At 48.0% G+C, this 23,533-nt stretch overlaps 1 protein-coding gene across 1 annotated transcript; it reads right to left on the bottom strand.

Annotated features, from left to right (window-relative positions):
* On the bottom strand, positions 1-21,872 carry LOC311264174 (carbohydrate sulfotransferase 8-like). Its single transcript, XM_084364804.1, has 4 exons — positions 21,024-21,872; positions 12,539-12,742; positions 2,609-2,646; positions 1-1,463 (listed from the first exon to the last, which is right to left on the bottom strand). Exons 2-4 carry the CDS (start codon positions 12,660-12,662, stop codon positions 444-446), a joined length of 1,182 nt encoding a protein of 393 aa, XP_084220930.1. The 5' UTR covers positions 12,663-12,742; positions 21,024-21,872; the 3' UTR covers positions 1-443.
* Positions 21,873-23,533: the final 1,661 nt, after the last annotated feature.

Here is a 23,533-nt window from a genome sequence, read left to right as displayed (position 1 = left end):
TCTGTCAAATCTGTTTTTATTATCATCATCATCATCGTCGTCATCATTCATCATCATCATTATTATTATATTTGTGTCACAGTAAAATGAACATCTTCAACATGTGCAGATGTCAGCTTCATAACAACAACCTCAGATAATGATGATGGACATATCTTTATAGAAGATGTGATTAGTTAAGAAGATTATTGGGAGATTAATCAATAATAATAATCATGATGTCAGCTGGTCTCACTGAGCTCAGCTCAGGAGCTCACAGCTGGTGTTCAGGTGTTAATCATACAGACACAGAAACTAAACTTCAGGTGACTCTTGTTGATCTGCAGTGCAGTTTCTAGCCCACAGCTTCAGTCTCTGATGCCACATATCAAACACCAGCTGCATTGTGGGTAAACAGGTGAGCAGTCTGAGTGTCAGGTGTTGGTTCAGGTGTGAGCTGCAGCTCAGTGCAGGTCTGTGAAGGGTTTCTGGTAGTTAAACATCAGATAGTCCATGTAGTAGAAGTCGAAGGCCTTCTGCCGCTCTGTGGAGTTCAGCTGGTTGAAGTATCTCTGGGTGATGCTGGAAGAAGTCCTCTCTTCGCGGGGGTTCCTGTCCTTGAAGTCGGGGAACGTCAGGTTCCTGGGCGCCCCGATGCTCTGCAGCAGGAAGTTGGCCTCATCCTCCAGACTCTCAAACTTCCCGATGAAGTTGTACCTGAGGAGACAGGGGTTACACAGCTGGCTAACCGGCTCCCAGTGGATGTCCATCCCCACCGGCCGCCGCACATCCAGCAGGTACTGGACGAACTCCCTGAAGGTGACGCCGGCACCAGTGCGCAGGGAGGTGCGCGTGGCGTTGGCGCGGTATCTGGAGATGATGGGCCGTCCGAACACCGGGTGGTAGTACGAGTTCGGACTCTCAAACTTGTCCCGAAACGCCGACACCAGGCGCTCAAAAGGCTCCCTGACGAACAGCACTTTGGTGTAGGAGTGCAGTCTCTCTGCGATGCTGGCGCGGTCGTAGCTCTCCAGCCGCCGCAGGTGGTTGGAGTAATGCGCCGCATCATGAGGGATGTCTCGTGTGGAGGTGGCGCTGCCGCCCAACACCATCAGCACCCGCTTCCAGTTGGAGCAGCCGGCTTTGGGCACCTCGCAGTACAGCAGCCTGGATCTGTCCTCCACGTACACCCGGGACACCTGCCGCTGAGACACTCGCCGCTGGCTGACGCCCAGCTGGTATTTGGCACAGACGTCGGCCAGCAGGCGGCGCCGGAACTCCTGGGTCCTCGCCAGCTGCTGCAGGTGTCGTTCCTCGTCTCTGCCAGAGGGAGCGCTGGACATCGTGAGGCTGCTCTTCAGAAGAAGCTTCCTGTGACGTTTGGTGAGCGGCTGTTTGGAAGACGAGTCTTCAAGAACCAAGGGAGACGAATCAGAGGACACTTTAAAGTCCACGTCAGCTGCTGAGGCGTCTGTCTGCACGTCCTTCAACACAGACAGACAGACAGACAGACAGAGAGACAACAGTCAGTGAATCAACACTGTGAGACAGTTTTCTTTATGAAGACGGATCCTGTCTTTAAACAAGCAATTTAAAAAATATCAGTCATGAAAAATGTTGAAAATATAAGTTCAATATAAAAATGTAAATGTATGTTGGAGAATGATGTTAAAGTTTATGTTTGTTCAGTGTGAGCAAGGAGCCAGTTCATCATCAGGTTTCCTCTACATCTCACTCTTTAATCAACGTAACCAGAACATGGAAGTTCTGTTCGGCTCTTACTGCTCACACTGTGTGGACATCATCATCTGAGATCAATAAAGATATTGGTTGTGATGTCTACACAAATCTACACCTGTGATCTGAAGATTAACTGTGACGAAAAGAAGAAAAAACGTGTGCAGTGTCTCTGTGTTGCAGTACTGTGTCAGTCCAGCAGGTGTCAGAGTGTCTATGTGTTGCAGTACTGTATCAGTCCAGCAGGTGTCAGTGTCTGTGTTGCAGTACTGTGTGAGTCCAGCAGGTGTCAGTGTCTCTGTGTTGCAGTACTGCGTCAGTCCAGCAGGTGTCAGAGTGTCTCTGTGTTGCAGTACTGTATCAGTCCAGCAGGTGTCAGTGTCTGTGTTGCAGTACTGTGTCAGTCCAGCAGGTGTCAGAGTGTCTATGTGTTGCAGTACTGTGTCAGTCCAGCAGGTGTCAGAGTGTCTCTGTGTTGCAGTACTGTGTCAGTCCAGCAGGTGTCAGAGTGTCTCTGTGTTGCAGTACTGTATCAGTCCAGCAGGATTCAGTGTCTCTGTGTTGCAGTACTGTATCAGTCCAGCAGGTGTCAGAGTGTCCCTGTGTTGCAGTACTGTATCAGTCCAGCAGGTGTCAGAGTGTCTATGTGTTGCAGTACTGTGTCAGTCCAGCAGGTGTCAGAGTGTCTCTGTGTTGCAGTACTGTGTCAGTCCAGCAGGTGTCAGAGTGTCCCTGTGTTGCAGTACTGTATCAGTCCAGCAGGTGTCAGTGTCTCTGTGTTGCAGTACTGTATCAGTCCAGCAGGTGTCAGTGTCTCTGTGTTGCAGTACTGTATCAGTCCAGCAGGTGTCAGAGTGTCTCTGTGTTGGAGCAGAGCAGCAGTGTGGCTCACCTCTACAGGCCACCTGGGAGCCAGCAGCACTTTCACACCTGCAGAGAAACACACAGGAAAGGTTTTGATTGATTATAAAGTTTCTTGGGGTGATTAATAATTATTGAATTCTGAGTTGGAGTCAGGTTTATTGTAAATCTGTAAAATGTTTCACGTGTTTATCTGCTGACAAATAATAGTCTGATTTATCAACATCTGAAATCTTTACATCATAAAATCAATAAATCAACTTCAGACTCAAAGATCGAGGCTCGACTGAGCACAGAGCAGGGCGGGGTTATAAAGGTCATAAACAATAAACAAATAAACAAGTGAAAGAGAAGCATGTGTGTGTGTGTGTGTGTGTGCGTGTGCATGTGTGGTAATAACGCACAGCCCAACACGTCCTCACGACTCATCTGTTATTCTGCTCAGTGTCTCACCGTCAGTCTGTCCGTCACATTAATTTGAAAAACCCTCCTTCCTGTGATGAGTGTGTGAGTTTGAGACACCGTTGACACAACTCAACAGGAGCAATGATGCTCTAAATAACTCTCTCTCTCTGTCTCACACACACACACACACACACACACACACACACACACACACACACACACACACACTGAACCAATCACACTTCTTCAAACATTGTAATACAAACACAAACATGTTTGTGTCCCCCCAGAGACCTGCAGCCCCCCAGAGACCCTGCAGCCCCCCAGAGACCTGCAGCCCCCCAGAGACCCTGCAGCCCCCCAGAGACCTGCAGCCCCCCAGAGACCTGCAGCCCACGAGAGACCTGCAGCCCTCCAGAGACCCTGCAGCCCTCCAGAGACCTGCAGCCCACGAGAGACCTGCAGCCCACGAGAGACCCTGCAGCCCCCCAGAGGTCTCTGCAGCCCCCCAGAGACCTGCAGCCCTCCAGAGACCCTGCAGCCCTCCAGAGACCCTGCAGCCCCCCAGAGACCCTGCAGCCCTCCAGAGACCTGCAGCCCCCCAGAGACCTGCAGCCCACGAGAGACCCTGCAGCCCTCCAGAGACCTGCAGCCCACGAGAGACCCTGCAGCCCCCCAGAGGTCTCTGCAGCCCCCCAGAGACCTGCAGCCCTCTAGAGACCTGCAGCCCACGAGAGACCCTGCAGCCCTCCAGAGACCTGCAGCCCTCCAGAGACCTGCAGCCCCCCAGAGGTCTCTGCAGCCCCCCAGAGACCTGCAGCCCACGAGAGACCCTGCAGCCCTCCAGAGACCTGCAGCCCCCCAGAGGTCTCTGCAGCCCCCCAGAGACCTGCAGCCCTCCAGAGACCTGCAGCCCACGAGAGACCCTGCAGCCCCCCAGAGACCCTGCAGCCCTCCAGAGACCTGCAGCCCCCCAGAGACCCTGCAGCCCTCCAGAGACCTGCAGCCCTCCAGAGACCTGCAGCCCCCCAGAGACCTGCAGCCCCCCAGAGACCCTGCAGCCCTCCAGAGACCTGCAGCCCCCCAGAGACCCTGCAGCCCCCCAGAGACCCTGCAGCCCCCCAGAGACCCTCACCTCCTCGTCCCCTCATGATGTTTGAGTACTTCTGGCTCACAGACAGGAAACATCAGATATCTGAACTCATCACAGACAAACTAAAACAAGGCTTCTGTCTGTGAACTGTTACCTCCTCACCTCCTCACCTCCTCACCTCCTCAGCTCAGCTCCTCAGCTCCTCAGCTCAGCTCCTCAGCTCCTCAGCTCAGCTCCTCAGCTCCTCAGCTCAGCTCCTCAGCTCCTCACCTCAGCTCCTCACCCCCTCAGCTCCTCACCCCCTCAGCTCCTCACCTCTTTCATCGTGTCACACACAGACAAACTGAGCAGCATCACACACATCACACACACCTCCATCTGGTGGCAGATAAAGAGCTTACAGGCAGGAGGTTTGTGTTTTCAGCCCTGAACACACTGAGCTGAAGGGTCATCACTGTCTGTATGTGGACAAAAGATCTAATTTCTACAATTATACACTATCAGCGTGTTCACACTGCTGTCATCACCTGTCCTGAGTGACACCTGTGATGTGATGTCACTTCCTGCTCTGCATGAAACAAACCCGTCCATCACTGACAAACAGACTCCATGTTTCTACTCAAAGACAGAAAGAAGTTCATGTAGAACATTTGCTGAATTTACAAGGTTAGGTGAGATCATACATGATGAAACCTGGGATGCAATATTAAAAAGAGTCCACACTTCCTCTATCTGTGCAACGCACGGACTACTACCGTGTACAACATTGCACCGGTTTCACTGGACCAAAGAAGTTATCAGAGAGGTTCCCAGACATAGATCCAGCATGCAATCGTTGTAAAATGATCCCATCCTCATATCTACACACATTTTGGAGCTGCTCCAAGCCGACGATTTACTGGACTTCGGTGTTTAAAACACTGTCAGAGGTTCTAGAGGCGTCTGTAGTCCCCTGCCCATCACTGGAGCGCCCTCTGTTGTTCACAGTTTGAACAACTCTGTGTGACTTTCTGGCTTTCTGTACATCGCTTGCCCGCCGCCTAATCCTTCTGAAATGGAAAGATGCCATCCCTCCATCCCACACACTGTGGATCAGGAGTACTTTATTTTATTTTATATTGGAAAAAATAAAACATACACTTAGAGGTTCATCTGGCAAACTTTATTAGATTTGGCAACCTTTCTTGAGATACGTGGAAGAGCAACTAGAGCTGCATGAAACAGTCTAATTAGGACGACCGCTGGCTTCACTTTGTTTAGGTGACAACCCGCTTGGATTCTACTCTGCATGGACTGTTCTCATGTTTTGTGATTGTTTGCTTGTTTGTTTATTTGTCTGTTTGTTAGGTTTTTGTTTTTTTTTCTCTCTTTTGAAAGATTCTCTCTTTCTTATCACGTGTATATATGTCCTCTCTTACAACAAACTTAATATGCATTGTCTTACATTTACTCATCTATTTTTTTATTATTATTTATTTATTTACTTTTTTGGGTGGGAATTTTGTTTTGAATGTTTTTGTTCTGTTGTGAAAAAAAAGCTCAATAAACAAAGTTTAAAAAAAAAAAGAATTTACAAGAAGGAACAAATAAGTCAGAATAATGACAGCGACACGACGCCGCTCAGTCACCTGATGAATAAATCAGCAGGACTCGTCTGCTCAGGTGAACCTGTGGATGAAGCTTGTTGCTCAGCAGGAAATAAAAACCAGAGGGAGAGTGAGCACAGACCTGCATACTCTGTGTCTCTCTCTGTACCTGAGAGGCCACAGACAGACAGATCCATCAGCTCAGGTGAGGACAGGTGAACATGTAGATCTACAGCGACGGAGGTGAAGTGTGTAGCTTTTATCACGTTACAGGCTGATCGATTAACAAGAGAAAACAATCGACAGATTAATGGATATTGTACAGAGCCTCGTCACTGAGCGGAGGGATATTAAAGCTCGTTAGTGGACGACGTCATTAAAAACAAGCTGCTGTGTGATCAGAGATCATCGACCTGTGATGAGAACACGTCTCTGTTTTATGACTCTGGCGTCCTGCTGTGAAATATTGTGTCTGTGCTGCAGAGGATTAAAGACGAGTCGGTGAAAAACTTCAACAAACATGTTTATGGTTTTTAATATTTAAAGGGTCACTTCACCCAAATAAACATCTGGTGGTCAGTTAAACATCTGTGTGTGTGTCAGCATGAAGAGAAGACGTGTTGGTGGACGATGAGTTAACTCAGTGACAAGTTTCTCTTTAAGTCAGTTTGAATGTTTTAATTAAATCATGTTGTTCGCCCATATGAAAACTGGGATTGGCTCCAGTAACCCCGCAACCCCCTGAAAGGGGGGATAAAGCGGTAACATCCCCGCGACCCTCACGGAAAAGCGGTCAAGAAAATGAGATGAGATGAGATGTTGTTCAACAGAACACACACACACACACACACACACACACACACACACACACACACACACACACACACACACACACACACACACACACACACACACCAGCTACATATTGTAGTGAATGAGCCTGTGGGCCGGGGAGATTGGGTGGGAGAGTGAAGAGGGAGAGAGCGAGGGGGTGCTGGCGTCTCTGGGGCATTACGGGGTATCAGCCCAGCCGAGCATTTGCTGTGCACTCAGTATCGGGGGCTGGTGGCCGTTCGCATGCTGTTTAGGGCTGCCGGCGGCGAAGATAGGCAGCAGGGGTAGGGCGAGGTTCCGGCGTGAGGCAGGGCTGAAGTAGTATTAGCGGGGAAACCTAGGAGTGCCTGTGTCCGCTCTCCAAACTGGTGTTGAGGCTCTCCTGCTGCAGGTGGAGACGCCTCACGGCAGAAGCCGGGCCGGCGCTGAAGCTCTGACCCCGGGGGAGGGTCTCGGACCCCGGGACAGTTAAGTGGTTTTAATTGAGATTGATGAATTTTGAGTTATTCTGTCTGTGTGTGCTTTATCTTAAATGTCCTGAATTTTAATAAAACAGTGTAGCCATAGTAACGGGGTGAGAAGGGCAGCTGGGGGAAGGTAGAGAGTCTCAGAGGTGTCACAGCATGTGGGTCCTTACCACGTGTGTGTAGTGGAGAGTGAGGTGTTTGCAGTGCAGTGTGGTGCAGTGTGGTGCGGTGTGGTGTGGTGCGGTGCAGTGTGGTGCGGTGTGGTGCAGTGTGGTGCAGTGTGGTGTGGTGCGGTGTGGTGCGGTGTGGTGCGGTGTGGTGCGGTGTGGTGCGGTGCAGTGTGGTGCGGTGTGGTGCGGTGCGGTGCGGTGCGGTGTGGTGCGGTGTGGTGCGGTGCGGTGCGGTGCGGTGTGGTGCGGTGTGGTGCGGTGTGGTGTGGTGCGGTGCGGTGTGGTGCGGTGTGGTGCGGTGTGGTGTGGTGCGGTGTGGTGCGGTGTGGTGCGGTGTGGTGTGGTGCGGTGTGGTGCGGTGTGGTGCGGTGTGGTGTGGTGCGGTGTGGTGTGGTGCAGTGTGGTGCGGTGTGGTGTGGTGCGGTGTGGTGTGGTGCGGTGCGGTGTGGTGTGGTGCAGTGTGGTGCGGTGTGGTGCGGTGTGGTGTGGTGCGGTGCGGTGTGGTGCAGTGTGGTGCAGTGCAGTGCAGTGTGGTGTGGTGCAGTGTGGTGTGGTGCAGTGTGGTGCAGTGTGGTGTGGTGCAGTGTGGTGTGGTGCAGTGTGGTGTGGTGCAGTGTGGTGTGGTGCATTGTAGGAATATTCTGTGTACGGGCTCTCTACATTTCTTGTATTAGAAACAAGGTTTATTACAATATCATGACACCGTCTCAGTGGACTTGCTGTGAGCATGCCGGAGCCGTTAGCTTTGTGCTAGCATTACAACAGAGCAGAATGAAGCTCAGGGTGTTGGTCTGACTCAGCGGGAGTGACTGAACCCTTTTTATTGAGACGCAGCCGACAGCTCCAGAACCAGGACTTTACTCCTGATCCGTCCTCTGCTCCGCTAAAGCTCCTCACATCCAGACCTCAGGCTTCAGACTGGCACTGTTGTTCATTTATCGTAGTTGGAGCTCAACAAGGAGACAAACATTAATCAAACTCTAGTTTGATTTCTAAAGTATCAAATCTGACTGATCAAAGTTCACCTGTGGACAGAAAACACCTGTGAAATATTCACCCTGTAGACTGACGCCGGGTGATCCCGACATGATCCTGTGTTTCGTGTGTAAACCGTCAGAAACAGTAATGACTTCACTCAGATGTGTCGGAGCTGAACACATCTTCAGTCCAAAACCCAGAGATTCAGTGTGAGGTGACATAAACAGATCCAGGATCTGGATCCACAGCGTCGGGTCTGAAACACTTCAGTGATGGATCAGTTTGCATGCAGCCAGAGCAGGAAGTGGGAGTCTGCAGGCTGCGTCTCTGAACGCTGCTCAGTGTCTCTGTGTCTGTGGGCGTCTTCACACAAAGACAGCGCTGTGCTCAACAGTCTGAGGCCGAACATGATGAAGAGGAGGAGGAGGAGGAGGTCAGCAAACCTTCACGTCTCCATAATAACATCACATTAACATACATTAACATGCCTCAGCCATCATATTTCATATTCAAGGACGTGTGACCTCATGACATCACATCAGCACTGATGATGACGACCAATGAGCCGCTGCAGGACGGAGGAGACGGGAGGTCACTTCATACGTCCTCTGAACAACAGCTGACTCAGCCCACTGTGTGTGTGTGTGTGTGTGTGTGTGTGTGTGTGTGTGTATCAACACTACAGAGGATATTTGAATCATTAACGTGATAAAGCAGCTGAACACAGATGTTGTCTCGTCCACCTCTGAAGGACTGAAGCTCGTTAGAGACGTGACGTCACATATAAACACTGACACACACTAACACACACTAACACACACTGATGACGGAGAACAAACTGTCCTGACAGTAACACACCTCTGATCCACAACACACACAGACGTGTATCAATAAATATCCATACTGAATATCTGAAACTGTTTCAGTGCTGATACCAGCTGAGCTCCTCTCCAACAGTGAGGTCACACACACCCTGGAAGAAGACAATGAAGACGAAAGAGAAGAAGAAGAAGAAGAGACGTCCACGTTGTGTGTCAGTGTGTGTCAGTGTGTGTCAGTGTGTGTCCTCGGAGCTGCTGTGACTCTGACTGTGCTGACGTTAACACACAATCTTCTCTTCTGTGTTAAGTCCTGTTGGTTCAACAACATGTAGAGACGACAGCATCAGCCTGTGTGTGTGTGTGTGTGTGTGTGTGTGTGTGTGTGTGTGTGTGTGACAACATTAATTAAAGTGTGCTGGTCCAATGAGGCTGCGTGCTGTGACATGTTCTGTTTGAGTTAAAGAGAACATCACAGTCACACTGAGCAGCACACGGACGGGTTCTGATCACTGAGCTCACTGCTGCTTCATATTAAAAACATACAATAACATGTAATAAGATTAATAATAATAATATTATTGGATTATTGGACCCGAACCTGAACCTGTATGTATTATGACAGTAACTGGTTCTGGTCCATCATCCATCGTCAGTCTGTGACATCACAGACAGCTGATCTGTGTCGGGATGAGTGTCGTGACGTCGTCCTAACACTCGTCCTATCACTCGTCCTGACACTCGTCCTAACACTCGTCCTATCACTCGTCCTGACACTCGTCCTATCACTCGTCCTAACACTCGTCCTAACACTCGTCCTATCACTCGTCCTATCACTCGTCCTGACACTCGTCCTGACACTCGTCCTAACACTCGTCCTGACACTCGTCCTATCACTCGTCCTAACACTCGTCCTATCACTCGTCCTGACACTCGTCCTGACACTCGTCCTATCACTCGTCCTGACACTCGTCCTAACACTCGTCCTATCACTCGTCCTATCACTCGTCCTGACACTCGTCCTGACACTCGTCCTAACACTCGTCCTGACACTCGTCCTAACACTCGTCCTGACACTCGTCCTGACACTCGTCCTAACACTCGTCCTGACACTCGTCCTAACACTCGTCCTAACACTCGTCCTAACACTCGTCCCATCACTCGTCCTATCACTCGTCCCAACACTCGTCCTATCACTCGTCCTAACACTCGTCCTAACACTCGTCCTGACACTCGTCCTAACACTCGTCCTAACACTCGTCCTGACACTCGTCCTATCACTCGTCCTAGCACTCGTCCTGACACTCGTCCTGACACTCGTCCTATCACTCGTCCTGACACTCGTCCTGACACTCGTCCTATCACTCGTCCTAACACTCGTCCTAACACTCGTCCTATCACTCGTCCTATCACTCGTCCTGACACTCGTCCTGACACTCGTCCTAACACTCGTCCCATCACTCGTCCTATCACTCGTCCTAACACTCGTCCTATCACTCGTCCTGACACTCGTCCTGACACTCGTCCTAACACTCGTCCTGACACTCGTCCTATCACTCGTCCTAGCACTCGTCCTATCACTCGTCCTGACACTCGTCCTGACACTCGTCCTATCACTCGTCCTGACACTCGTCCTGACACTCGTCCTATCACTCGTCCTAACACTCGTCCTGACACTCGTCCTGACACTCGTCCTGACACTCGTCCTAACACTCGTCCTAACACTCGTCCTAACACTCGTCCCATCACTCGTCCCATCACTCGTCCTAACACTCGTCCTATCACTCGTCCTAACACTCGTCCTATCACTCGTCCTAACACTCGTCCTATCACTCGTCCTGACACTCGTCCTAACACTCGTCCTATCACTCGTCCTAACACTCGTCCTATCACTCGTCCTAACACTCGTCCTAACAGTGCTTATTTAATAGAAGACGTCAGAATTCATCTTTAACTATGATGTTATATTTGATATCAGATTAATATAATATCAGTTCAAACTTTCATAATTTCATCATAACTAACACACAGCAGCTGGTTATTGAGTTTATCTCACATCAATATCATTAATATTAATTATTTTCAGCGTGTCTCTGCTCGTGTGTTTGAACAGCAGCGGGAGACGATTCTCTTTGTGTTTAACGTCTCTAAGTATTGATCCCTTTATTAATATATCAGGTATCACATTGATTAAAATATGATGTTTCCTGTCAGCCGGCCCAACAGAAGCTAAAATTAGAGTGTCTCCTCCATCATTGATCCGAGGCTGGTCAGCTCTGTCTTCAGCTGTGTTTGTGTTCAGAACTGATCAGATGTCAGTGAGACTGATTGATTAGAGAGCTGTTGATCCAGAATCGCCGCTCACATTATAGACAGCAGTAATAACTTACAGATGATTGTTGTCCTTCAATCAATGCTCTCAGTGCATCTGAATCCCACTCATCGTCTGGTGATCTGATTACATTCAAGTGACACTTTGTTTCTTCTGTTCACGACTGAGAACACAAATGATTCAATAATCAAACACAGACCACTGTTTCCTCTGAGACCAGCAGTAACTAAGTACATTTACTAAAGTACTGAACTGTACTGAACTTTATTCTTCCACTCGTCAGTGTCTCAGACAGAAATATTGTGGTTTTTGGTGAGCTTGTTGACGGGATCAAGACTGACGGACACAGAGGTTCACCATGTCATTATATTATTAGAGTTTCTCTGAAGGATGACTCGGCTTCAGAGCTCGATGACACATCAGCTGAAACATCAAGCAGCACAGAGCTGCTGCATCTAAACAACCTGTGTGTCTGAAAACAAGCCAACGAGTGAGAGACATCGTAAAGCTGCTGTTCAAGGAACAACAAGAACATCACAGATTATTGATGGATTAATAGATTTGATTATAAACTGGACTGGACTGACAACACGGATGCCCTGTACAAGAAGGGCCAAAGTCGCCTCCATCTGCTGAGGAGACCGAGGTCCTTTGGGGTGCAGAGGACATTACTCTGAACTTTCTATGACACTGGTGGCCTCAGTGCTCCTTTACGCAGAGGTCTGCTGGGGAGGTAACAGCACGGACAGGGACAGGAAGAGACTGAACAAACTGGTCAGGAGGTCCAGCTCTGTCCTGGACTGTCCACTGGACTCCATAGAGGTGGTGGGTGAGAGGAGGATGTCAGCCAAGATGACGTGAATCATGGAGACGGCTCTCAGCCCTGCAGCAGACTGTGGAAGCCTTGAGCAGCTCAGTCAGCAGCAGACTCTGACACCCGCTGCAGATCATTCATCCCCACAGCCATCAGACTGTCCAACTCCTGCACGACCTGAACAATCACTTCCCACTCACTTGTTTGCTTTTGTAAATATCTTATTGTACTTTGTAAATATCTTGTGTTTTCCTATTTATTTTCTATTTAATATTTCTATGCATATTTTTATTCTTACTTGTACTGTTGCACCATGAGCTGTTGTAATATGTGAATTTCCCCATTGTGGGATAAATAAAGACAATCTAATCTAATCTAATTACTGCAGAACAATCATCTTTATGTTCCTCCTACAGATACCTGATACTCTGTGTTTCAGTATCTTACAGTTACATGTTACTGACCTGAGACCTTCTGGTGTTGGACTGTCTCACTGAGGTCCTGCAGGCGGACCAGCAGCAGCAGAGATCCGACTCCCAGCAGCACGAGGAACCACAGAGAGCAGTAGAGAGAGCAGGGCGGCTTCATGACCGCACACACACACACAGAGCAGAGTCCTGCAGCCTCAAGTCCACCAGACTGGTCCCAGATCAGCCCGACCGCTCAGCCTGAGGAGGAAGAGACGAGCCGTCACAAGACATCTATATGTACAGCAGGGCTAACAGCGGGGCTAACAGCAGAGCTAACAGCAGACACAGTAAGATTTACAGCTGCAACATGTTAGCATGTTAGTTTAAAACATTAAAAGAATAACAACAAAATGTGAAGAAACAGCTACGTTAACTTAAAGACGTTTGTGTCTCAGAGAGGTCTACTGAAGTTAGCATGCTAACCAGCTAGCCCCGGCCCATCCTGTCTCTGAGCTCCCAGTCTGGATCACTAGCTACATGGCTTATTGAGCTAACTAGCTAACAGCAGCTACAGTTAGCGGTCACTCTCCTGATATGCTGCCACCTTTGGTAAAGTGACCTTAGACAGATTTATTATTAATATTTCAAAGAGGACTTTATTAAAAATGAACAAAGCAGTTATGAGTTATGGAGATTCGGCAGCATTTTAATACTGATTTCAGAGAGATGGTAGATGACTCCTGCCTACCCTCAACGTTAACCCACTTCAGTGAAATCTCTCTCTGGAACGCACTATTGCACATTTTAAACATACCACTGTTTACCCTCTTTTAAAGAAACCCTCTCTAGATCCCTCTCTTTTAAGTAATTTTAGACCTATCTCTAAGCTGCCTTTTTTATCCAAGATTTTAGAAAAAATTGTCTCCACTCAACTGATTTCCTTTATGAACGACAATCATATTTTCGAAAAATTTCAATCAGGTTTCCGCTCCCTTCACAGCACAGAGACTGCACTGGTAAAGGTCACCAATGACTTACTGCTTGCAGCCGACTCAGGCATGTACTCAGTATTAATTCTCCTTGACCTCACCTCAGCTTTTGACACAGTGGACCATAATGTCTTAAGCAGCCGTCTGAAGTACTATGTTGGTATCAGTGATGTGGCTCTGGATTGGTTCATCTCCTATTTGTCCAACAGGTCATTCTCTGTAACGCTTGGAGAACCCCCCCCCCATCGGTCTCCTCTCTCCTGTGGGGTCCTTCAGGGGTCTATCTTGGGTCCCCTCCTTTTGACTGTGTACATGCTACCCCTGGGGCAAATCATGCGTAGATACAACATTGATTTCCATTGTAATGCAGATGACACACAGTTGTATGTCCCACTACGGCTGGGTAAAACCGATGTTTCCTGTATTATGTCCTGCCTTGCTGAGATCAAACATTGGATGTCTGAAGATTTGCTGCAGCTAAATGACTCCAAATCCGACATTGTTATAATTACCCCCTTCGGCCCCAGCACTAGTAGCATGGACAATCTCTCCTCTAGTCTGGGCGCCTTATCCAACAATGTACGAAAAGAGGCCCGCAATCTGGGTGTAATTTTTGACTCAGAATTATCTTTCGATACTCAGGTGACTAAAGTGGTGCAGTCCTGCTTTGCCCAACTGAGACTGCTAACCAAGCTCAGACCATTCCTGTCCTCTGCAGACTTACAAAAGGTCATCCATGCTTTTATCTCCTCCAGACTGGACTACTGCAACGCACTTTATTCTGGTATCAGCAGGCGTAACATCCAAAGGCTGCAGCTGATACAAAATGCTGCTGCTAGGTTTTTAACAGGCACTAAGAGATGCGACCACATTACACCAATCCTTGCTGCCCTTCACTGGTTTCCTGTGAGTTTTAGAATTGATTTTAAGATTTTACTGCTTGTTTTTAAAGCCTTGAATGGTCAGGCTCCTGCCTATATCCGCGATCTGCTGACTCCTTATGAGCCTGATCGCTGCCTGAGATCCTCCAGCAGGGCCCTGCTACTGGTTCCAAAATCCCGACTTGTCACTTAGGGTGACCGGGCCTTTGCTGTTCGGCCACTCAGCTATGGAACTCCCTGCCTGGAGATCTCAGGCAGGCAATTATCTGTTTTATTGTCAAGCACTTTGTAACTTGTTTTTGAAAGGTGCTATATAAATAAAGTTTTTATTATTATTATTATTATTATTAGTATTATTATGATGACAAACACAGACTCTTGTTCCAGGAGCTCAGTATCACAGACAACAGCTGGTTTCTATCCACGGCGTCTGGGGTGATCGACCACTTTGGCTGCAACTAAAGATCATTTCAATTAGCAACTCATCTGCAGTGAGGCTGCCATGAAAACTACAACATAACACCACAACACCTGCTGACGCACCAACACAGAGAACACCAGGATCACTACAGACAGCTGACTGCTGCACAACCAATCCAAATATTATCAACATCACAATATGACCAAGATCCAAAATCACAGAAGCTGTAAGTGTGTGATATTAAAGTGTGTGATGAACAGAGGGGGACAGTGGCCCTCATCATCCTCCTCCTCCTCCTCCTGTGTGTGACATCATTGTCCACCATGTTTCCTCTGCTGACGCTCCTTCAGCTGCTGAACACACTGAACATACAGGAGGACGAGTGGAGCAGCTGTGACCCTGATCACTGTTCACACATGACACGGACAAAAAGACTTCGCCCACCGGAGGGCGCCGTCACTGTGACGTGAACAGCAGCTGAAATGACTGACGGTGTTGTTGTTCCTCAAAAGATGGTCTGTTAATACCAGCGTGTGTTACCATGCCAAGTGTATGTGTGTGTGTGTGTGTGTGTGTGTGTGTGTGTTTGTGTCTGTGTGTGCGTCCTGCTGACTGCACACTTCCTGCTCCCATGAGGCCTTGCAGGAACATCTGTTTCTCTGGAGTGCAGTCAAACAGCTTCTCTCAGCTGGTGTGACTCTACTGCAGGTACACACAGACACACACAGACACACACACTGAGCTGATATGATGTCCGGACTGAGTCTCCTGGTCTGTTGCGTCTGTTGCGGCCTTTTGTGTCCTGTTGCCGTTTGTTCCGTCTGTTGCTGTCTGTTGCGGTCTGTTGCTGTCTGTTGCTGTCTGTTGCGTCTGTTGCGGTCTGTTGTGTCTGTTGTGTCTGTTGTGTCCTGTTGCCGTCTGTTGCATCTATTGCGGTCTTTTGCGGTCTGTTGCGTCTGTTGTGTCCTGTTGCGGTCTGTTGCGGTCTGTTGTGTCTGTTGTGTCCTGTTGCGGTCTGTTGCGTTCTGTTGTGTCTGTTGCGGTCTGTTGTGTCTGTTGTGTCCTGTTGCGGTCTGTTGCGTTCTGTTGCGGTCTTTTGTGTCCTGTTGTGTCCTGTTGTGTCCTGTTGTGTCCTGTTGCCGTCTGTTCCGTCTGTTGCGGTCTGTTGCGGTCTGTTGCTGTCTGTTGTGTCCTGTTGCGTCTGTTGCGGTCTGTTGTGTCTGTTGCCGTCTGTTGTGTCTGTTGTGTCCTGTTGCGTCTGTTGCGGTCTGTTGTGTCTGTTGCGTCTGTTGTGTCCTGTTGCGTCTGTTGCGGTCTTTTGTGTCCTGTTGCGTCTGTTGCGGTCTGTTGTGTCTGTTGCGTCTGTTGTGTCCTGTTGCGTTTGTTGCAGTCTGTTGTGTCTGTTGTGTCCTGTTGCGGTCTGTTGTGTCTGTTGCTGTCTGTTGTGTCCTGTTGCGTCTGTTGCGGTCTGTTGTGTCTGTTGCCGTCTGTTGCGTCTGTTGCGGCCTGTTGCGTCTGTTGCGGCCTGTTGTGTCTGTTGCGTCCTGTTGCGTCTGTTGCAGTCTGTTGTGTCTGTTGTGGTCTGTTGTGTCTGTTGTGGTCTGTTGCGGTCTGTTGCCGTCTGTTGCGGTCTGTTGTGTCCTGTTGCGTCTGTTGCTGTCTGTTGCGTCTGTTGCTGTCTGTTGCGTCTGTTGTGTCCTGTTGCGGTCTGTTGTGTCTGTTGCGGTCTGTTGCGTCTGTTGCGGTCTTTTGTGTCCTGTTGTGTCCTGTTGCGGTCTGTTGCGTCTGTTGTGTCCTGTTGCGTCTGTTGCAGTCTGTTGCAGTCTGTTGTGTCTGTTGTGTCTGTTGCGGTCTGTTGCAGTCTGTTGTGTCCTGTTGCGGTCTGTTGTGTCCTGTTGCGGTCTGTTGTGTCTGTTGCGTCTGTTGTGTCCTGTTGCGTCTGTTGCGGTCTGTTGCGTCTGTTGCAGTCTGTTGCGTCTGTTGCAGTCTGTTGTGTCTGTTGTGGTCTGTTGCCGTCTGTTGCGGTCTGTTGTGTCTGTTGCGTCTGTTGCGTCTGTTGTGTCCTGTTGCGTCTGTTGCTGTCTGTTGTGTCTGTTGTGTCCTGTTGCGGTCTGTTGTGTCTGTTGCTGTCTGTTGCGTCTGTTGCGGTCTTTTGTGTCCTGTTGCGTCCTGTTGCGTCTGTTGCGGTCTGTTGCGGTCTGTTGTGTCTGTTGTGTCCTGTTGCGTCTGTTGCAGTCTGTTGCAGTCTGTTGTGTCTGTTGTGTCCTGTTGCGGTCTGTTGTGTCCGTTGTGTCCTGTTGCGTCTGTTGCGGTCTGTTGCGTCTGTTGTGTCCTGTTGCGTCTGTTGCGGCCTGTTGTGTCTGTTGCGGTCTGTTGTGTCTGTTGCGTCTGTTGTGTCCTGTTGCGTCTGTTGCTGTCTGTTGTGTCCTGTTGCGGTCTGTTGTGTCTGTTGCTGTCTGTTGTGTCCTGTTGCGTCTGTTGCGGTCTGTTGTGTCCTGTTGCGTCTGTTGCAGTCTGTTGTGTCTGTTGTGTCCTGTTGCGGTCTGTTGTGTCTGTTGCTGTCTGTTGTGTCCTGTTGCGTCTGTTGCGGTCTGTTGTGTCTGTTGTGTCTGTTGCCGTCTGTTGCGTCTGTTGTGTCCTGTTGCGTCTGTTGCGGCCTGTTGTGGTCTGTTGCGTCCTGTTGTGGTCTGTTGCGTCCTGTTGCAGTCTGTTGCGTCTGTTGCAGTCTGTTGTGTCTGGTGTGGTCTGTTGTGTCTGTTGTGGTCTGTTGCCTTCTGTTGTAGGGTTGCTCGATTATGGAAAAAATCATAATCACGATTATTTTGGTCAATATTGAAATCACGATTATTTAAACGATTATGTTTAAATAATCGTAGGAAACATGATGCATTTATTCAGTCAGGAGTCAGACAGTGTCCTGTTGACTGATGGTGATTATGTAATTATGAAATTTAGAGAAAAACGTAACTTGAGTGAGTGCCAGTCAGCACGGCCGCGTTGAATGCTTTGGGGGAGGGACTGAATTGCGCATGCGCGTCTCTTTCAGAAAATCTCTAGGCTTACTGTACTGTAAAATCGTTTCAATTCGATTATATTAGTTTGGAGATCGTTTGACCCAAAAATCGAAATCACGATCAAAATTCGATTAATTGCACAGCCCTAGTTGGTTGCGTCTGTTGCTGTCTGTTGTGTTGTCAGTTGTCACAGTAGTATCAAAGGTAGTATCAGAGGTAGTATCAGGTAGAGTCAGAGGTAGTATCAGAGGTAGAGTCAGAGGTAGTATCAGGTAGAGTCAGAGGTAGTATCAAAGGTAGAGTCAGAGGTAGTATCAGGTAGAGTCAGAGGTAGTATCAAAGGTAGTATCAGAGGTAGTATCAGGTAGAGTCAGAGGTAGTATCAAAGGTAGAGTCAGAGGTAGTATCAGGTAGAGTCAGAGGTAGTATCAAAGGTAGTATCAGAGGTAGTATCAGGTAGAGTCAGAGGTAGTATCAAAGGTAGAGTCAGAGGTAGTATCAGGTAGAGTCAGAGGTAGTATCAAAGGTAGTATCAGAGGTAGTATCAGGTAGAGTCAGAGGTAGTATCAGGTAGAGTCAGAGGTAGTATCAGGTAGAGTCAGAGGTAGTATCAGGTAGAGTCAGAGGTAGTATCAGAGGTAGAGTCAGAGGTAGTATCAGGTAGAGTCAGAGGTAGTATCAGGTAGAGTCAGAGGTAGTATCAGAGGTAGAGTCAGAGGTAGTATCAGGTAGAGTCAGAGGTAGTATCAGGTAGAGTCAGAGGTAGTATCAAAGGTAGTATCAGAGGTAGTATCAGGTAGAGTCAGAGGTAGTATCAGAGGTAGAGTCAGAGGTAGTATCAGGTAGAGTCAGAGGTAGTATCAGGTAGAGTCAGAGGTAGTATCAGAGGTAGTATCAGAGGTAGTATCAGGTAGAGTCAGAGGTAGTATCAAAGGTAGTATCAGGTAGAGTCAGAGGTAGTATCAGGTAGAGTCAGAGGTAGTATCAAAGGTAGTATCAGAGGTAGTATCAGGTAGAGTCAGAGGTAGTATCAGGTAGAGTCAGAGGTAGTATCAGAGGTAGAGTCAGAGGTAGTATCAGGTAGAGTCAGAGGTAGTATCAAAGGTAGAGTCAGAGGTAGTATCAGGTAGAGTCAGAGGTAGTATCAAAGGTAGTATCAGAGGTAGTATCAGGTAGAGTCAGAGGTAGTATCAAAGGTAGAGTCAGAGGTAGTATCAGGTAGAGTCAGAGGTAGTATCAAAGGTAGTATCAGAGGTAGTATCAGGTAGAGTCAGAGGTAGTATCAAAGGTAGTATCAGAGGTAGTATCAGGTAGAGTCAGAGGTAGTATCAAAGGTAGAGTCAGAGGTAGTATCAGGTAGAGTCAGAGGTAGTATCAAAGGTAGTATCAGAGGTAGTATCAGGTAGAGTCAGAGGTAGTATCAAAGGTAGAGTCAGAGGTAGTATCAGGTAGAGTCAGAGGTAGTATCAAAGGTAGTATCAGAGGTAGTATCAGGTAGAGTCAGAGGTAGTATCAAAGGTAGTATCAGAGGTAGTATCAGGTAGAGTCAGAGGTAGTATCAAAGGTAGTATCAGAGGTAGTATCAGGTAGAGTCAGAGGTAGTATCAGAGGAGATGATGACTGAGCCTGACTTTATATCATCAGGAGGAGACGATGACTGAGCCTGACTTTATATCATCAGGAGGAGACGATGACTGAGCCTGAGTTTTTGTCAGGACGCCTGTGTTGAGTCTGATTTATAACGAGATAAAACATCTGAAGATCTCATTTTGAGCTTTTTAAACAATTTTCTTACACTTTAAAGGCGAAGTGATCGGTTGAGAAACTGTCGGATTAATCAAATAATGAAATATTAAAAACTCACACAAACTCTGGTCTGGTCCTTCAAAGCTATTTACGCCTGATTAAAAGAGTTATCTCTGTGTCAAAGATGTGTCATGTGTTCTTCTTCTGTGGTGTCTGACAGCTCATACAGTGATGACATGTTTTAATGTTCAATTAAATAAATAAACCATTAGCGAGGGAATACATGATGTCACCGAGGGTCCTCACAAGTCTGGGAGTATAATGTGTGTGTGTGTGTGTGTGTGTGTGTGTGTGTGTGTGTGTGTGTGTGTGTGCGTGTGTGTGTGTACGCTCAGGATACTCGGCTATTTTTAGCTACGAGGAGAAATAATTCAGTACGATCACAGAGCAGCTCGTTCACCTCCTGCCTGACAGAGGAGAACAACCAACAGATGGATCCTCCTCCCCCTCCTCCACCTCCTCCTCCCCCTCCTCCTCCTTTTGCCCAACACACAATCATACCACAACAACACGCTGCTCCATCACGCAGCAGCTGAACTCTCAGGTGTACCAGGAGTGAGTGCTTCAGTAGCTAACAGGTATAGACAGGTGGGGACAGGTGGGAACAGGTGGAGACAGGTGGGGACAGGTGGAGACAGGTGGGGACAGGTGGAGACAGGTGGGGACAGGTGGAGACAGGTGGAGACAGGTGGAGACAGGTGGGGACAGGTGGAGACAGGTGGGGACAGGCATGGATGCAGGAACTCAAGCTGCTGAGGCGGTTGCAGCACCGCCTTAAACGAGGCTCTAACATTTGCTGAATTTACCAGAAGAATTTATCAGAGAGAGCGTTTCACATTTAAAGTAATCAAGTATCTGTAGAGGAAGTTCTTCAGAACAACTCGAGTAAACCGGACTTTGGTTTGTTTCATCAGTGGTTGTTCTACATTTTGACATAAAGAGTTTAATTGTTACTGTAAATGAATATCAGTGTTTTGTCTTGATGTCTAATCATCAGTATGGGTCCAGTACAGTCATCAGTATGGGTCCAGTACAGTCATCAGTACCGGTCCAGACAGGGTCCAGTACAGTCATCAGTACGGGTCCAGTACAGTCATCAGTACCGGTCCAGTACAGTCAGTCCACCTCGAGTTTTAACAGTTTTCACTGACTTCATGAAACATGTTTGTGACACACAACAATCACAATCACATGAAGTACACACAGCTGACACCAGACCTGCTGCATCAACTGAGTATCAGTTTAATCTCCATTAACACAAACCAGCACACACACACACACACACACACACACCGTCCGACACACACTTCATGTCCCCTACAAACATCAGACACGTGAACAAAGAGGAAAGTGATTTAAACTCAGCGGGCAGCAGAGACACGCAGCTTCACGCAGCTGAACGCAGCTGACTCGCCGGCCACTACTCACCTGTGAGCGGGGAGCCGCATGGACGCTGTCGGGAGTTCACCGGTCCGCTGGAAAGTCCGCTCCTGCCGGCTTCAGCTGACCTCCGTTCACCGAGAAGAACACCGACTACAACCCGGGGACGGCGGCACCGGGCGGAGGACGTGGAGCTGCAGTTTGTCCGGGGAAGTGTCCGTTAGGAGCGGAGCACCGGAGCACCGGAGCACCGGGAGGGAAAACGCCCCAACTCGCGCACACAGAGCCGAGAGTGTCCCGGCGGACAAGATGGCGCGTCAAGCTCACGGAAGAGAAGCGGGAACATACCGGAAGTCAGGGTGTTTCACCTTCACAATAAAGGTCCACAATTCAGTTTGACATTTTAAAATGAGCGGACACATTTTTAGTGTTTTAGCACATTTAGAGTGTTGACAGCGTTTAGTTATTATCAGAACACAACGTTCACCCCATAATGGCTGTGGGGATGAATGATCTGCAGCGGGTGTCAGAGTCTGCTGCTGACTGAGCTGCTCAAGGCTTCCACAGTCTGCTGCAGGGCTGAGAGCCGTCTCCATGATTCACCTCAGCTTGGCTGACATCCTCCTCTCACCCACCACCTCTATGGAGTCCAGTGGACAGTCCAGGACAGAGCTGGACCTCCTGACCAGTTTGTTCAGTCTCTTCCTGTCCCTGTCCGTGCTGTTACCTCCCCAGCAGACCTCTGCGTAAAGGAGCACTGAGGCCACCAGTGTCATAGAAAGTTCAGAGTAATGTCCTCTGCACCCCAAAGGACCTCGGTCTCCTCAGCAGATGGAGGCGACTTTGGCCCTTCTTGTTCCATGTTGCAGGTGGTTGCATTCACACCAGTTAACAAAGTCGTTGATGACCCCCCTATATTCCTGTTCGTATATATAACAATGGCTGTACCATCGGAGAACTTCTGGAGGTGACAGTTCACGGTGTTGTGCGTGAAATCCGATGTGTAGTTGAAGGTTTGATGGAGTTGTTCAGAAATAAACCTTTCATATCTTCCATCACACGTTTAGTAGCATGTAAAGCTTCTGATGATCATTCACTGTTTGATCAGCAGGGTTTTTAAATGAGATTGTTTTTTTCCCAGGAGGTATTTTTTGCATTACAGACACATAGAAGCTGAAACTTAGAAATATAAAATAAAGCTATGTGCATTCTGTTACTGCAGACCAGTGTGCAGAACAGTCCTGATCAATACACACATATAGATTCAGTGTAATGTAAATGTGTACGTGATAAAACATGTTTATATATATATACAGACCTATGTATTATTTAATAAATCATATATTGAGGTTAACCCTAACCCCCAAAGAGAAGAGAAGAGAAGAAAAGAGAAAAGAAAAGAAAAGAAAAGAAAAGAAAGAAAAAAAAAGGAAAGAAAAGAAAAGGAAAGAAAAAAAAAGGAAAGAAAAGAAAAGGAAAGAAAAGAAAAGAAAAGAAAAGAAAAGAAGAGAAAGAGAAGACCCCCCCCACCTTATTTGTACGAAAGTGGGAATCATCTTGTCTTGAATTATTCATTCATTCATTCATTTATGTCACTTGTTTAATTTATTTAATATGTAAAAAAACAAAACGTTTTAGCTACTTAGTTTGCTTATGCCTTGGGCCGGCCCTGCTGAAGCACCTGGTCCAGCTTTTATTTCTCCAGCCTGTCCTCCAGTGAGGACACTGTGCTCCTCCTGTAGGTGAAGAGACCGCCCACCTCACTGGATGTGAAAACGTTCACCCACAGCCCATTCATCCAGCCATCACTTCACTTCACCATCCACATTTTCTAAATAACTCCACCTGAGAGGAGGTGGAGGTTGATTCAACACATCATCCATGTGACACATGTCGTCCTGTTTACTGAATCAGTACATCCCATAATATTGGTTTATTAAGACTGTGTTGTAATGACACATAGAAAAGTTGATCCAAGAGTAATCGAGTAAATGTTTGGACTGTGAATGAGTTCTGTGTTGTGATGTGAAGGTGTGATGACCCAGCGGTTTCTGACCCGGTGACGGTGACAGCAGCACTGTGAGTGAGGAGGAAGTGAACCATCGACCAGCTGATTGTCTGTTGAGCACACAGCTGTGAGTTTAAACCAGTGTGCGAAATACGGGGGGGTCCGGGGGGGCTCGACCCCCCGATTAACCCATGAGACCCCCTGAAAGCCAAAAGCAACATTTGAAGGGGGTCTCAAATTTAGTCAAAAAAATAAAAAATAAAATATTTTATTGTCACTAATTGCCACTAAAATGTGTTTAAGCTCACCATGTCCAGTATTCAGAATCCAAAACATTTATTCACTAATATGTTGTATTTGTTGCCAAGCGAGCAGCCGGTCCTGCGCACGTATAGAAATTAGCCATGTGCGCCAAACAGAAGAAAGACGTAACGTTGAGAAGTCATACTAAACATGGCTAGCAAGCTAAAGCTAACAGAGTGTATCACTCACACACTTTGGGTTCACATCCAGAAGGCGGCACTCAGAGATGAAGAGGCACCGAAAGACG

This window comes from Pagrus pagrus, assembly GCF_965226575.1.
Source record: "Pagrus pagrus genome assembly, chromosome: 10".
NCBI lineage: Eukaryota > Metazoa > Chordata > Actinopteri > Spariformes > Sparidae > Pagrus > Pagrus pagrus.
Note: the sequence above shows the minus strand (reverse complement) of the source record. Positions and strands in the feature narration are given on the sequence as shown.